This window comes from Penicillium daleae, assembly GCF_028827525.1.
Source record: "Penicillium daleae strain IBT 16125 chromosome Unknown utg000008l_segment0_segment0, whole genome shotgun sequence".
NCBI lineage: Eukaryota > Fungi > Ascomycota > Eurotiomycetes > Eurotiales > Aspergillaceae > Penicillium > Penicillium daleae.
This window is the reverse complement of record NW_026623156.1, coordinates 5,652,269-5,668,171: the sequence shown is the minus strand read 5'-3', so window position 1 is coordinate 5,668,171 and position 15,903 is coordinate 5,652,269. Positions and strand designations below refer to the sequence as shown.

General features: G+C 51.4%; 7 protein-coding genes across 7 annotated transcripts; 2 read left to right on the top strand and 5 right to left on the bottom strand.

Moving 5' to 3' along the window:
- Positions 1–328: 328 nt before the first annotated feature.
- stm1 (uncharacterized protein) lies at positions 329–1,885 on the top strand (the record flags this gene model as incomplete). The annotated part of the gene is made up of 5 exons (XM_056913909.1): positions 329–349; positions 478–496; positions 685–855; positions 946–1,072; positions 1,198–1,885. 5 exons carry the CDS (start codon positions 329–331, stop codon positions 1,883–1,885), a joined length of 1,026 nt encoding a protein of 341 aa, XP_056762758.1.
- Positions 1,886–3,147: 1,262 nt separating this feature from the next.
- Positions 3,148–5,862, bottom strand: N7458_010526 (putative glutaminase; the record flags this gene model as incomplete). The annotated part of the gene is made up of 5 exons (XM_056913908.1): positions 3,148–3,804; positions 3,855–3,985; positions 4,039–5,044; positions 5,105–5,534; positions 5,591–5,862. 5 exons carry the CDS (start codon positions 5,860–5,862, stop codon positions 3,148–3,150), a joined length of 2,496 nt encoding a protein of 831 aa, XP_056762757.1.
- A 1,492-nt stretch (positions 5,863–7,354) lies between these two features.
- Positions 7,355–8,519, top strand: N7458_010525 (uncharacterized protein; the record flags this gene model as incomplete). The annotated part of the gene is made up of 3 exons (XM_056913907.1): positions 7,355–7,654; positions 7,736–7,921; positions 7,989–8,519. 3 exons carry the CDS (start codon positions 7,355–7,357, stop codon positions 8,517–8,519), a joined length of 1,017 nt encoding a protein of 338 aa, XP_056762756.1.
- Positions 8,520–8,877: 358 nt separating this feature from the next.
- N7458_010524 (uncharacterized protein) lies at positions 8,878–9,540 on the bottom strand (the record flags this gene model as incomplete). The annotated part of the gene is made up of 1 exon (XM_056913906.1): positions 8,878–9,540. One exon carries the CDS (start codon positions 9,538–9,540, stop codon positions 8,878–8,880), a length of 663 nt encoding a protein of 220 aa, XP_056762755.1.
- A 318-nt stretch (positions 9,541–9,858) lies between these two features.
- dbp8 (ATP-dependent RNA helicase DBP8) lies at positions 9,859–11,505 on the bottom strand (the record flags this gene model as incomplete). Its single annotated transcript, XM_056913905.1, has 2 exons — positions 9,859–10,918; positions 10,997–11,505. 2 exons carry the CDS (start codon positions 11,503–11,505, stop codon positions 9,859–9,861), a joined length of 1,569 nt encoding a protein of 522 aa, XP_056762754.1.
- Positions 11,506–11,970: 465 nt separating this feature from the next.
- On the bottom strand, positions 11,971–14,235 carry N7458_010522 (anion exchange family protein; the record flags this gene model as incomplete). The annotated part of the gene is made up of 5 exons (XM_056913904.1): positions 11,971–12,851; positions 12,906–13,402; positions 13,456–13,543; positions 13,596–13,744; positions 13,877–14,235. 5 exons carry the CDS (start codon positions 14,233–14,235, stop codon positions 11,971–11,973), a joined length of 1,974 nt encoding a protein of 657 aa, XP_056762753.1.
- A 465-nt stretch (positions 14,236–14,700) lies between these two features.
- On the bottom strand, positions 14,701–15,155 carry N7458_010521 (uncharacterized protein; the record flags this gene model as incomplete). The annotated part of the gene is made up of 2 exons (XM_056913903.1): positions 14,701–15,029; positions 15,092–15,155. 2 exons carry the CDS (start codon positions 15,153–15,155, stop codon positions 14,701–14,703), a joined length of 393 nt encoding a protein of 130 aa, XP_056762752.1.
- Between the last annotated feature and the right edge of the window lie 748 nt (positions 15,156–15,903).

Sequence of the window (15,903 nt, the reverse complement as noted above, 5' to 3'; positions counted from 1 at the left end):
GAATAATTATCTTGATCTCAAATGAGTCCATGATGCGAATCAAATGTATGATGCCGAAAGCTCCGCCAGTGACGCCATGATACCCTAAGCCCTAGCCTGATTCGCTTAGTAAATGGCGCCTAACCGGATTCGGGCTGCACCACAAACCTCCCTTCTTCCCTCGATCACTCGGTGCTCGGTACGATCACCCGCTTCATCATCAACATCCCTTCGCATTCAAAAGGCCGGATCTGCTGAGGTTCTGCCTTGTGTGCTCTCTTTCCCTTCCTCTTTTTTACACAAGTCGAGCGCCTTCCTGCCCGGAAGGACTCACGCAACACCAGGCGTCATGGTGGACGTCCGGTCCAAGGTACGCTGAGAACCGATGAAACAGCTCTCGCCTGTGCCCGCGAGGGGCTTCCTGGAAGCTCACGGGTCGACTTGAGCTGGCGGAGGCTGTGGCTAACGTGTGATTGTGCTTTTCTTTCGAATTTATAGAACCTCTATGAGCTTCTTGGTAAATATTCCCTTTTTTGCTCTCTCTCTTTGCTTCTTCTGCTTCTGGTGGGATATTGTGCTTCTCGAGCTCAGCTCAGCTCAGCTCAGCTCGGGTTTCCTCGGAACACATTTCCCCTCGCGACCACCATCGGATGGGTTTTTCTTCCATCTCAATTCAATCAAATCTCTAATTCCTTCAATCTACAGGCAATGACCCCGAGCTCGACCCCAACAGACCCCCTGCGCCCCCCGCTAAGGCTGTCGACCGTCCCGCTCCCCGCATTGGCAAGCGTGATGCTCCCCTGGAGGCTCCCTCCACCCAGCCCCGTGAGAACGCTGGCCGCCGTGGTGGCCGTGTGACCGGCGGCAACGATGCCGGTATGTTGATTGATGAGGACCCATCTATTGCGGATGGGCGGATGGGGGAAGATGGAAATTGTCTCCTTGAAAGCTGACATTTCGATACAGCTTTCCGTGACCGCAACGCCGGCCGCACCAACAACCGCCAGAAGCCCACCGATGAGGCCGAGCAGCCCTCCCGCCCCCGCGGCGGCAACCGTGGCCGTGGTGACCGCCAGTCCCGCACTGGCCAGACGTAAGCGATACCCCATTTCCGGTGGTGAGAAGATGAAGCAATATCAAATGGGCAGAGCGAAGGCAAATGCACAGAAGCTGGTTCGACCGGGAATGAAAGACTGACAAACTATCCATCTTTTCCAGTGACACTCGCAAGCAGGTCCAGCAGGGCTGGGGCAACGAGTCCGGCGAGAAGACTTGGGACGACGAGCGCGTTGGCGAGACCATCGCCAAGGCCGATGAGACCGAGCCCCAGACCCCCGCCGAGGAGGTTGAGGAGGCCGACAAGTCCAAGTCCTACAACGACTACCTGGCTGAGAAGGCTGCTAAGGACAGCCTTGCTGCCAAGCCGGTCCGTGCCGCCAACGAGGGCGTCAAGGAGGACAAGAAGTGGGCTAACGCCAAGGAGCTGAAGCACGAGGAGGCCGAGACCTACATCCAGGGTGCCTCTGAGAAGACCAAGCGCGAGAAGCAGCGCAAGGAGAAGAACTTCATCGACGTTGACATGCGCTTCGTCGAGCAGCCCCGCCCCGCTCCCTCCGCCGCTCGTGGCGGCCGTGGTGGCCGTGGTGGTGACCGCGCTCCCCGCGGTGATCGCCCTGCTCGTGGTGGTGATCGCCCTGCTCGTGGTGGTGATCGCCCTGCTCGCGGTGGTGATCGCCCTGCTCGTGGTGGTGATCGCCCTGCTCGCGGTGGTGATCGCCCTGCTCACGGCGGTCCTCGCGGTGGTGCCCCCTCCGTTGCTCCTCGCGGCGGCCGTGGTGGTGCCCGCGCTCCCGCTGCCGGCCCTACCGTCGACGAGAAGAACTTCCCCAGCCTGGGCGGCAACTAAAAAGGAAAGCTCAAAGGCCCTCGGCTCTAAGCGCTGGTTGATGGGCGGCTCGGTTTAAAATCGGACTCCTGCTCTTTCCTCGCAGACTGCCTTTCCCTGCTTTGTGTTCTCTTCTGTTTTCCCACCCCGTTCTCTCTCTGTCTGTCTCTCTGGCCCGTTTCTCTCTCTTTATCTCTCTCTCTCCTTCTCTCCTGGATGTGACTTCTGCATTACATCACCCGGAGGGACGTTATTCTGTCTTGTTCTAGTCGTCTATGGGGAAATGTCCAAACTCGTGCAATGGCAATAAATGGTTGACGAATTGATTCGATGGAAAATTGTTCAACGTTGTTTTCCTTTGCTCGGGTGCCTTGCCCTTCCCCATTTTCTTTCTCATTATTCCGATACGACTGGGCTTCTCTGTGGGATGATGGATGACGATTTGGGGAGTGGAACGGTGTGTGGGAAGAGAGGGCATGGAGGATTTAATTGTTTTCCGGGAATGTGCTCTCCAAAATAAAAAATTATCTAGGGACCCTGTGTTTTTTCTCTCTTCCTTCCCTGAGGAGAGGGATGGATAGAATATTCCCGGGGTCGATGTGTGTGTCTTGTGTGCTCTTGACATTTTTCTTATGTTCCTTCGGATGTGGAAGGTGTGCAAACGTGAATTGGATGAACTGAAATTTCAATTGGGATTCCCCGTATTTTGATCTGTAAAGAAGGATGCTAGAGACACAAGTGACATCCTTTCATCAGGACTTGGCTGTTTCGTGTCATGTCCTGCCAAGTATCTACTGTAGTTCTAGCCTTCGATGGTTAGAGGGTAGATAAGTTATGACGACATGCCAGGAATACTTGTAGCCCACTCTGCCAGTAGACCCATACCTATACCTACGAATCTAGTAGTAGGGCGGAGCTCTCATCTCAATCGACTCGCCGGCTCCTAAACCTCATTTGTATCTCACATACTCACCCCAGCGTCCACCTACCTACGAAAGTGTGACTACAAATGGCAAACCAAATAGTCATACAGATCTCAATATTTCTTGAATCTGTATAACATCAACCCGCTAGGAATGAGATAGCTATGTACGGAGTTCTCTATCAACTATAGAACAAGTAGAGCTGTAGCAAATAGGTCCAGCACCTACGTACCTCGCAGGAAAAGTCACCATAATCTCAAGCATGTATTAAATGTGAAACTGATCCACAGATAATACCATGACCACCCTAAAAATCACGCAAAAGACCTCATGTACACTCCTCACCTCCCAACTCCCAACTCAAAGCTCATCATCACCATGATGCAACCTCCAAGGCCTCATGAACTCGCTCGCCGCAGCCTCCGCAACACCCTCCCACCCACGCAACGTCTCCTCATCAACATCGTCCAGAAACGACAATCCCGGCATCGCCCGACCCCCACACGCACGCTCCAGCGCCAAAAACGCAAAATGCCCACCAATAACAGGGCGGGCAAAAAAATTCGGACCCGGGAAATTCCCATCGCCTTCGGTATTATGCAGGTCCGTGAAGGGTCGATCGGTGACCGTTTCGTTGACCCACCGCGCGACGGATTCGAGGATCTCGGTGCGCACGGGCGTGGATGCCACGGCCATGGAGAAGAATTCCCAGTCTGTTTTTGTGTAGAGGTGGCGGCTGTCGAGGGGGAGGCCGTATTTTTGGCGCACGTAGTGGTACCAAACTGATTGCTTTTGGTAGATGTGTCGTGGGACGAAGCCGGGGGGTTTGGTGTTGGATGATGGAGAGGAGGAGGTGGTGTGGTTTGTGTTGTCTAGGTGGAAGCATAGCTGGGCGTCCGCGTATAGGTTGTAGATTGTTGTCCAGGAACCATACCAGTCGTAGGCGACTTTGGCGTGGGAGCCATCGCGCGACATGCCGAACTCTTCCCATTTGGCGATATATTTGTCGGCGGTTTTCTGGGGGTATGGTTAGTGGGTACTTTCTTAGGGCTATCAAGGGCACGTACCTTGAAGTAAGACGCATCCTCTTTGTCACCGATCAGCTCAGATAGCTTGCTCATGGCGTTGATGCCGACGATGCCCTTCAGAGCTAGGTTGGTTTGAAGCGCCAGCCAGCCAGCAAAGTCATCAGTGGACACTGTATCACATGTCAGCACCTAGTCTGTCAAATACCCTTTAGTTACTACTTACGCTGGTTAGCGGGTTCCAAGGAGAACTCGACCAGGTAGCCAGTCCATTGCTTCCAGAGGCGGTAACTTCGCCGCACCCATTTCTTCGCAAGAGTCCGGCCTTCTACACCTCCGCCCCATCTACTGTCTTGGTAACCAATACCGGACATGACTTGGAGGTCATCGAGAGGGAATAGACCCGAGTTCAGCATCGAAAACTTTGATCTCGGCTCACCCTGTGCAGACCAAATGGAAGAGGCCTCGGAGCTATCCTCGTACTGAAGCGAATTGGCAATGGCGAGGCCCATGATCAGGATGTTACCACACTCCTCCACGGGCATATATTCATCGTTGCCATCAGGGTGGCCGGTGGCGTTGGGGAAGTGGGTGCCCAGGTCGTGCATGGCATAGGTGTTGGGGTATTGTCCGCTGAGCATGTGCTCGATCAGTGGCTCCAGGAGGTACGCCAGCCAGCGAGGGTTAGTGTACAGGAAGAACGGGAATGACGGGAAGATAACATCAATAGTTTGGAAATTCCCGTTGGAAGAGATCTCCTTCAGGAACAGGATAGGGTCGTCTGGGGTGCCCGAGAATTGGGTGGCGCCCATCACCTGTCGTGCACTGAGAGCAACAATGTCTACATAGTCCTCCGCTCCGGAGAGATAAGCGTCCTTGGCCAGTTGCGCAGAGTAGTTGGATGCCAAGGCACTTGCTGCGGCGTGGTCATTGTAGTGGAAGTTCAGCAGCTGCTCGGTAGATGGGAACCATGACTCCCAAAGAGGCCGCATCATAGTGAGCCCACGAGCAGCAGCAAACTGAACTACAGGAACCTGGATAAGAGCCACGGTAAATGTGACACTTTGAGAGTGCCGCTCTGATTGAGCGAGCTTGAAGGATTTGGAGAAAGCGAAGACGGGCGACCGATCACGAATGGCTCGTAATTGACCATCGTTCGAGTTGCGCAAGGCTCCGCTTTTCGCAAAGTGCCGTCGCACCTGTGATGCTTCTCCGGACTCATACCACACATCCTGTGGGAGGTGACAGCTTAGTACAGAGCCACGACGACCCGGAGAGATACAATTACTTACGTCAGGTCCAGTGAAATGCAGAGTGCCCCATTCGGCACGATCGCGGATTTCAGACAAGTCAAGCTCTGAATCTCGGCGAATCTGCCACCGTTGAAGGCCGGACTTTTGTTTCTTGTTGTTGCTCTTGTTGTTCGTTTCATCCTCGACCTCTAGCGCGTCCCACTGCCAATTGAGACGACTACCTCCGTCTCCACTTACCCATCGCCCATCGATATCCATATATACATTGACATCGACGTTGCCCTGTACGTCGATCGTCACATAGGAAGCCGGAATCGACTGTCGCAAAGTCGAGGTCGGCGTGATGGGCGAGAGAAAAGAGACCATGATGTCAAGTGTTTTCGCAGCACCAGTGTCAATACGATACGTAAAGTTGGTTGTAGAGGCGTCGTAGTTGTGTCCCAGGTAATCAGGGTATTGCACTTGATACCTAGAGTGTGCAGTTAGTGTTTCGAACCAGACTGAAGCTATTCGAGCTCTTTATACCCAGCATTTGAAGCCAAAGAATCCTGCGGCTTTCCAAGTAGAGGATAAACGATTCCCTGGCTGGGCACGTGGGCCATCAATGCAAGGCCAACCTCCTCTCCAGTATAGAACATGGGCCACTTGGCCCAAGGAGCCTCACGAGCATTTCCCAACCAGGTGCTAAGGTAGGGATTCCGCACGATCAAGGGTAGCACGGGCGGTGTTAAGGTGGAAGCCGTACTAACGACGGCCTGACTGACAGCCGCAGCCAATACGGCGAGGGATAGTTGCATGGTCGGCCACTTCAAAATGAACAGTTCAAGGGTCAACCGGCGTCACCAGGAACATAGGAAGAGTGTGTAACGGCAACAAGGTGAAACGCAGGGGCCGAAGGTATAGAGACTGTGAAATGCGGGGGAACTGGGCTCAGCGTTGCTCACCTCAGCCGAGATGGATTCTTGGTTACGTGCGGCGAGTTCGAAGAGAGGGCCAAGAAAGACGTCAAGTATGTTATTGGTTGGGTTCAGTACTTTTTACTTTTTCCATCTATCCTGTACCCCAGGAGTACCTCGTATGTAGTTACTGTCGTACTGGTCAGTGGGCGTCCTGCATCCTGTTCCTTGGAGTCTCGGGCCTTGCGGTCGGAGCTGATGATGTCATGCGGAGACGCCTTTGGATCGGATTGTGAGTGGCCCGAAGGCCATTCAGGAACTGGAGCTTGTTGGGAGCGAGTCGGCGCGGTTAGGTTATTGAATTATCGGTATGATCGCCATAAGGTTTATAGATTCCAGCCTAGATTGATTGACGAATAGGAAGTCATTAGCATACCTACCTGAAGCTACTATATCGATGAACTATGTGGCTAAGTTGCGTGATATATTGACGCAGCCCGCCACCTTCGAGTGTCTTGAAAAGGATCCCACCAACCACCTTATTCAAGGATGAATGAACATATCAGATTCTCACAAAGCAAGGCTACTACGAGAGGGTATGGTTCTACTGTAAGACTATATTCATTCAACCACTGTCTCGTCGACCCACCAACAAAGCGCGTCTCGGCGCGACTGTTGAAGAGGGGCACATGATCACCACCAACGTGACTAAATGAAGGAGTCTTGAATTCCATTCGAATCTTATTTCTGTAAATACAGAGCGACGTGTTCAATCGACAATAAATCAACAATGATTCCATTATAAGATGCGCAGCAATTGCCAATTTGACGTGTTGCCGCGATTGTGTGCACTCGAAGGACTAGGCACATGGGTAGATGTAGTTGCGAGATTCCATGCTTATTGCATTGATTCTGCTCCAGTAGCTCGGGCAATCACCCTGTCAAATGCCCTTGAAAAATCACAACAAAGGAGAAAAACAAATATCTGATCATTACGGACTCCGTGCGAGGAAGCTAAAGGCGCTAGGGTCGAGGCAAGCCCGTGGACGCGTGCTCAACACGACCAGTGGAGCCCGTGTCCGTGCTTCTATACAGAGCTAGTAAGGTCGGACTATACGCGATTGACGCGACCGTTTTGTGTTGAACTTCTGCTCTTCCTCAATCTCCCTTTCTTTCACTCCTTCTCTTTCCACCCAATTCCCATTGTGCAGTTGATCTATTCTCTATTCCTTTGTCACTCTCCATTTGTGACTTGCTTCGTTCGCGTGGACCCTCCCTGACCTCTTAGCCCGCTTCTTCCCCGCGCGGCGTATCAATTTTCTCAAAACCCACAAGCTACAACCTGTCTCTCCCTGTCCATTGTTGGTTCTGGAAGACTTTCCAACTCGAGAGAATGCAGCCAACTACAATTCAATTCAGCCCGGTCAAAGAGGGCCGCCACATCCTCGGCGAGAAGGACTCCAACGCGTGTCTCTCCCCCGCCCCCCACGGCAAACAATCCCTTTCGGTTACCAACACGCCCGTCAAACGGACTCTTTTCACGACGGTCTCGCCCAAGAAACTCCTCCCGTCTCCGATTTTTGCAGGCCAAAAGCGAACGAGAGACCAGGTGGACGAGATCGATGTACACGACGCATCCGTGCAGGCTCGCGTGGAGAGCCCAGTATCCACCTTGAAACATGAGACCCAACAAGTAAGCTATGACCTGGAAGCTGCATGGAATATCTACAATCAAAATAGAAGCCATTGGCTAACCCTAATTGTCGTGTCATAGCTGAGTCCAGAGTCGGACGCGATGGAGATCCCCCTCACAGCCCCATCATCACAACCGAAACGCGACCAACCCCAAGAAATGGACACAACCAGATCCCCCAGCGCGTCGCAATTCTCGCAATTCTCAGACACAGAAACAAGATCAATTCCCGATGACCCCGAGGCGCGCAAAGTATTCATCCAAGAAGTAAGCGGAGCCTCCGTTCTCTCCACATTCCTGGCGAACACGGTTCTAACTTTCCACCCTCCTCCAGAAAGCAGCTCTCCTCCGAAACAAACTCCAAACCGCCATGCGCAATGTAGCGGACCATCAGATTGACCGACGTATCTCGGAACTAGAAGCACACAGTCGCAAAGTCCCCCGGCTCTCCTTTTCCGCCCTCTCTTCTTCTTCCCCGGTCACCTCGTTCCGCCACACCATCACACCTTCTCAGCTGAAGACGCCGCGAATTGGCTCGGGGGAAATTTTGAGCTCGACCCCTTCCCAACAGACGCCGGATCTTCCTCGACAGCCGTCGTCGGTCATCCAGAGTACGAATTACGCGAAGCGCTGCCAGCGGACGCCTCCTCGTACGTTGGGATCGCCGATGCAACTAAGCAGTCCCCCAGCTACGGGGGTCCGGTATAGTCGGACCCGGGATATCACCCAAGGACTAGATGTGGAGGAAGCACCTACATCGCATGACGGACTCTCGCCGTCGCAGCGAGGGGACGCGGTGGACGGGTTGCTCAAGCTCATGAGCACGTCGGATAGGCATGAGAACCCGGATGTATGGAGCGGGTAGTTCTGCTGCGAGGACGACACTGCGGACATTCTCAATATACCCTACGCTTCAGAAGCTGTTTAAACCAGACTGTTGACTGGGCCACGACGGAGTATACCCTGACGACTACTTGCTTGTTGACTTCCACGCCGATAAAGGATCGTGGATATGCGATGATGGGCGCTCTAATCTTGGAAGTATGCGGCGTCTTGCTAGACTTTTGTTTACTTTGTTACTTTGCAATCAATGATACCAATCGTGTCCCCCGGAAGTCAATAATCTAATTCCTACCTGCGTCCATGGAAACATTCATGAGAAGTAATACCTTAGCAGAGCTCTGTAGCTCTTGTAGATGTATGAGACAGCGTGATATCAGCCCTTACTCCTCATCGTCTCCCTCTTTCCCATCTTCACTCTCATCATCTTCCTCATCCGAGTCCAAATGTCTCCTCCACTCACCACAATTCACCTCGATTGCCGTCGTTGGGTCTCCAGACCACTCCACACTCAATCCTCCGCTTCTCAACGACCCTACAATCGCCTTCCCAATAGCCTCATTCTTACTCTCCGAATCGGTAAACGACCCGAAATAAAGCAGAATTCTCCCACACGAAACTAACCGCTCCGTACCCTGCTCATGGAAGAAAACGTATCCCTGCGTATTCTCATCGCTGTCCCCACCAATTTCGGCAACACCACAGGTCCTGCAGCAGGTGTAATTCATGCGGGCCAGGATTTTCTGCTCGTGCTCGAGGGAATCGAACGCAGACTCCAGTTTCTCGCAGACAGTATCTTCGTTGTCAGGCCAAGTCGCTTGTGCTCGGAGCTGTGTTGCCCACAACGGCTGGACGATTTCCTTTGCTTTTGCTCGTGCGTCCATTGGTGTCATCTCGGAATGTTCGTCTTGGATCAGGTCCGTGATGTCGGTAATGATGTCCCTGAACCGCCAGAAGCCAGACTTTACTTTCCATTCTGCGATTTCTCTCGCATACAAGAAGTTTTCACTTCCTGCTGTTGATTCTGGGGGAGTTTCTGCGTCCATTCTCGACGTGACTGGGCGTTCACGTGTGCTTGTTGGTAGCAAAAGCGTGCACTTTCGCAACGTAATCGGGGGCGGCGCGATTCCACGTGTCGCCTTCTTGAAAACACGCGGGTGGACACGGACAGGACATGTTGCTTTTAGCAGAATACGAGGTCAACTAACCTCGAAAGTTCGTCTGAACTGGTCCCACACGTGATTTAATGCTCGCTCACTTGATTTCATTAGGTATCTACAGTACCGTCTTTGACCACTAGAACGGAAGGAAACCGCCGAGAATAGCTGGACATGATATATACAGACTTATAGAACTCCACCAGATCACCGAACCTTCTTCAACTTGTTCCGCTTGCGACCCAGCACATCACGGCCTTCTTCAATCTCTCCAGCAGCCTCGCGCTTCGCCGAACCAACATCCTTTAGCATTGTAGTTCTCGTCACACGACTCTCGATACTAACACCCTCCTCAGCCCACTCGACCATTTCCCGACCAACACGCTTCTCAATAGCAAGGATGAGCTCGACATCTCGCTGTCCGACCAAAGTCACGGCCTCACCAGTCCGGCCTGCACGCGCAGTACGACCAACGCGATGGACGTAATCATCTGGGTTCCGCGGCACATCGAAATTGATAACCAAGCTGACGATGGGAATATCGAGACCACGCGATGCAACATCCGTGGCAACGAGAACCCGTGCAGCGGCGGCTCGGAATCGGGCGAGGTTCGAGGTTCGCTCGGATTGTGGGAGGAGACTGTGTAGAGAGGTAGCGCGGTGACCGAGACGGCGCAAAGTGCGCTCAAGTAGATCGGCGGTCTTGGTGTGATTGCAGAAAATAATGGCGGGCTTGGAGATATTTTCTTCGGTTGAGATCAAGGCGTGCAGGAAGGCTTCGCGATGCGTCATGGGGACCTTGAGATATGTCTGCTTCAGAGTCGGGGGGATGTTGCCTTGGTTTTCAGTCGAGATCTCGGTCACGAAGATTGGTGGCTTGTCACCGGTCTGTGGCAACGATTTTAATGCGCGCACCTCGGCCGTCAAAGTCGCAGTGAACAAGAGAGTCTGCCGTTCTGAGGAGGGAGGGACTGCTGAAAGGCAGGTTTCCACGTCCGGCAGCATACTGCCGTGTCCGCTTGCGAGAAGTCGGTCGGCTTCATCGAGAACGACCATCTTCACTCGACCCAGACCAGCAATCGTGTCTTGACCAGACGTCTTTATGTGATCAGCCAAGCGACCCGGGGTCGCAATGACGACATGTGGCCGTGTCGCGAGCTCGATTGCCTGCCGGCGCATATCTGTGCCTCCAGTAATGAGGATAGGCTTCATGCTCTGCGGCGCGGAAATAGCCTTGAATTGCTCGAAGATTTGAAGAGCCAACTCTCTGTCAAAGTAAAAAATAACATGTTAGTAAATGATAGCTTGTTCTTGTAAAGTGCATCCATCTGTGCTAATTCCATACCTCGTCGGCGTCAAAACCAAAGCAAAGATACCAAACGGATCCTGAGCCCACTTCTGTATGATAGGGACGGCAAATGCCATGGTCTTTCCTGAACCTGTCCGACTTCCACCAATACAGTCCCGCCCCTTCAGAATCTCAGGAATACAAGCCTTTTGAATAGCCGTGGGTCGTCGAATAGCCATCGTCGTCAAAGAACCCACAAGCCATGGTGACACATTCAAAGCACCAAACGTAGATTCCTCCGCTCGAAGTCCAATTTCGAGCGCATCACGGATTGTAACAGGGTCTTCCTCCTCCGGTGACGCGGGGTTCTTTGTAGTCTCGTCTTTCTTTTTGATTCGGGAGACGGTGGGGAGCGGTGCTGGCGCAACGTACTCGTCGTCGTCTTCGTCGGACTCGGAAAGGCGGCGGCGCTTGGGAGCGCGGTCTTCCATGCCGGGTTTATTTATATCTGCGTTTTCGGAGAGATAAGAATCGTCCGACTTGGGATCATCTTTTGAGTGCGCCATTGTGGCTTCTGCTTCCTTCTTTGCTTCTGAGAAATAATTTTGTGGCAGAAAAAGTTATCTCTATCTGGCGGTGAGAACGGCTTCTGCCTGATTGGCAAGGCTCCAAACTGATTGACGGAGCAGCCGGATTGGTGGATACTCGGAGAAAGGAGATATTGTATAGTTAGTTAGTTACTTATCCGTCAAGATTAGTCATTATTTTGCCCACATAAGTTGCCAGCTACGGGCAGTATACTGTAGCAATTCAGACTTGTTGATATCCTATTGGTGCGCAGAATGATCCACTAAGCAGGAATTCCGACACTGATCTATTCTGTAGGACAGTCACGTGATAAGACCATTATCGCTTTGATGAGAACTAGATGTTTATTATTCACATGTGCGACGAATCTTAAGAATCTACATAGTTCAAACTCGATATATAAACCCGGATAGTGACGCCAAGAAATTCTTTTTGCAGCCATCTCAGTCAACTCGACTGTGACTAGTGCGTCGATGAAGAGAGGATTGAAGCTCGTAAGCCTCTCCTCTCTCCAAGTCATCCTCTTCAACCGCTGACTCTGATGATGAAGAGGGTCGGCCTCTCAGGACTCCATTGCCACCGCCCGAAGGGTCTTCAGTCCCTGTGGCCGTCAAATCCACAGACTCTTCCTCCAAACCATGAGTACCGCCAACACTTTCCATGGTGAAAGGGCTAGCAGTAGGCGCATCCAAGACGTTAAGTTCCTCTCGGGTAAACCACATTGGGAACAGGAATGATCTCACGGGTATAAGTAGGAGAATGATTACAGGGAACCCGATAGCGGCGATGGTCTGCGTGATGGCAAAGGTAGCACCGAAGCCAATTAGCTCGATAATGACAAACACCCAGATAGCTGCACGGCGGTCGAGCCTCTTCAATGGGTTGGATCCTGGCGTAAAGTCCTTATCTTGGGCGAGGAAGATCAACTTTTGGGTGATACCGTTGCCTTGGAGAGCTTGGACTCCCATGATAAAGAACAGGCCAGCCATGACGCCCTGTGGAATCAAGTGGAGAACAATGAGAAGCGGACCGGTCATTGTTCCAAGAGTCAAGAGGCCCTGAGCAAGGTTGCTAACCCGCTGTTCTACTACATGATCGGTGACTCGGATGGCCTTGCCCTTGTTTGTGTCATCTTCATCGGCTACCTGGCGGGTGACGCAGAGCGCAGCGGTGTGGAATGGAGCTTGAGGGATAAGTCCATTGGGGAATGGAATGCCAAGAATTCCGGCAATAAATGTGGTGAGTCCGAGCAGCCAGAGATCCCAGTGAAAGCCAGCAGGTTTCCGAAGAGGGAACTCTGTGCCTTGAGCGATGAGAGAAGAGACTGGCGAACAATTAGTAATGGAACGAACGAGTTTAGCACAACTTAAGCTCTTACCATTGTGATCAAAGTAGAACAGAATTGTAAGAAGGAGAGCGAATGGGATGGCCAGGAATATATCACCAACATCAATGTCCCAGAAATGCACCAGCCATGGACGATCGAGCGTGGGGAAGAAAGCCTTGCTCGTGGGCAGGGTGGAGACATCAACGTCTCGCATGTGTCCAATGTGGACGAAACCAGTAAAGAATACAATCGTCAACGGGGTGCCATAGTCTTCCAGGAACTTCCGAATAAACCGTTTGAAAAGGTTGCTATTGCCTAATTCTCCACAGATCCAAGCCACCATGAGGACAAGAAGCGCCACAGCGATAGCGAGATATGCCGAAGTCTCCCCAACTGCACCCCATTGGCGAGTCAGAACCTGAATACCCTTTTGAAGGTAGATGAATGCGACGTAGAACCCAAAAATATCGCATGAAAAGCGCGTGACATAGGTCAGTCCGTTGCAAGCGTTTGTGATGGCAAGAGCCCAGTGCATAATTAATGACCAACTGCAGAACATGTCAGACTTATCCAGTAAGAATCAATTGCTGCTTGCACTTACATTCCAATCCAGCACATAAAGGCCAGATAAGGCGTACCTCTCGGCGTGATGATATCGTAAACGGTGTAATTAAACACGGTAATCGGACCTGGACTATCATTAGTTTCGACCTCTCAGTTGCTGTACATGCAAGTACTCACCAGTGACGCCAACTATGACCAATGGCTGAGCAGCAAAGACAGAAAATACGACGGCACCGAGCACAGACGCGAGCAAGACCTCATTAACGCCAAAGCTCTGGTTTGTCTTCTCAAACATATCCAACGAGAAAGCCAGGGCGGGAAGAATACTGCAGCCATTGTAAGCTTGGGAAGTAGAGAATGTCGAGTGTAATAATCATGCTGATATAGGAATTCAATGGCCAAGGGTTTGGAGAAAGAAGAAGAATAATATTTGCAAGCAGAAAAAGCTCAAAACATACTTGGCAAAGTACATGTACACCGTCGCGGGCACAATGCGGTAATCCCACGCATCAGTCCAATCACTCCAATAATACGGTGCCCTACGCTTGACATCGTTCATCATGCCTCGGAAGAAATGAATCCTCCACCAATTGGAAGAGGACGACTGTGTAGACGCTGAAAGTGACGCGCGACGTAGCTGCTGCTGTTGAAGATGCTGCTGTTGTGACGTCTCACGAGCGGCATTGCGTGCATTCGCGGACGAAACAGAGTGCCTCGACGAAAGAACATGGCCTGAATTCCCAGAGCGGGTGGATGATAATCGCCTTGACTGCACAGAAGGCCGGCGCTGTTGGGTAGATGACGCGGAAGCATGCATGTTTGTGCCCAGAGGTAAGGATAAATCCTCGTGCGGGGCCTGCATCTGCCCTATAGACCGAGACAATGCTGGGTAGAGTAAGAGGTCTAAAACTGGACTCGAAAGGTCGTCTATGAACTTGATCTGCGTGGAGAACAATGCATATGCATACAATTGATTTGCAGGGATGAAGAAGTCGGGGAAAAGTGCAGGAAGCAGGATTATCAGCATTGATGCCTGAGGCATCAAGTATCTCCATGTGGGGCCACGACCGACAGCCACAAACGATGTACCTTGAGAAAGGTTTCATATTAATAGGTGGCTCTATGTAGCAGATCAGGGGTAGTACCCTAGTGGTTCCCTTTATTATCTTCAATCATTTCAAGATATCTTGTTATCTAGGTCGAGATAAAGTATCCGGAACACTGTATTGGCTATATAGTATAGACGCACGCAGGTGATATAGGGTTTACCTACTTCATTACGCTAGGGAACTCGAGCGATGTCGCCAGGTTGAATATCTCCAACAGCGTCAGATTCAAACCATCCATGCTTTACATCCCAGTTACCCTCATTGTATAGAATTCGGTTTGTGTCATTATGGATCTCGATCCACAGTTCAAACAAGTATCCTGCGTTTGAAATGCCGTGCGTGGTGCCTCCCTGGTGTGCCTGCTTACGTAGGTCGTTCAGTTTCATTCGGAGTTCCGTTGCTAGCTCCTTGTTTCCGGATATCATCGACTCGTTGTACTCTTTCGATACTTGTTGTAGTTGCTCGCTGACGGATTGCAACTCTGCTGGTAGATTGGCCTTCACTACATCCCAAAGGCACCGTTAAAAAGTTGGATCGAAACTGGAAATTATCGCAGATACATACCAATCTCGAGTTTCTGAGGCTGATTTAACTCTGTGACCTGTTCTGCCTGCTGGGGTTCGGACATATTTCAATGAGGATGAAGTATAGTATGAGGTTGATTATGGGGTTGATGATTTCTTTTTTCCTAGAGGTTGGGATGACTGGCCCCGTTGGACTTTAAATCTCACCGAAAACCGTCGGAAAATAGTCAGTTCAATCACCGAACGGGGAAATAGTTGGGTACAAGAGATGGCGGCCTGAAGTTTGTCGGTGATCCCGCTACCTACCCTAACGCGCTGCCGGGAAATATCAAGTGCAGCAGTGATACCACGCTGATACGGAGCTCATGCTATTTGCTATATCTGAACACCTATGAAGGGCCAGGAGACCGTAGCTAGCCATCAAATAACTAGTCGTTGGGTAGTGAGGAAACTATGCTTGACTTTAGACTCTATTGGCTAAAAGGCACTAGCAAAAGAACGAGCATATCAAGGTTGGATCTTGATAACCAATGCGGTGGCTGAATGCCAGGCTTTCTTTTCCTTCAGCACGTCCATAGGGTTCATCCCACCTGCTCTAGCTGATCCTAGTGGCCTACGGGTGCTCCTCTTCCATTTTGTTTGTTTTCGCGCACGATAGCTTTGAAACTGTTTCCCGAACTGTCCCTACTTATAATGTAGTCCATCTTTATTGTCTAAATAGTGGATTCAACAGGTAGTTCTTACGCTGCCTACAATCATGTACAATTGGGATCCACAGCCCACTTTTCTAAGTAGTTCAAGAGTACAGCCTTTGGAATATCATCAAATTACTCCGCTACGCATGTGTAGCAG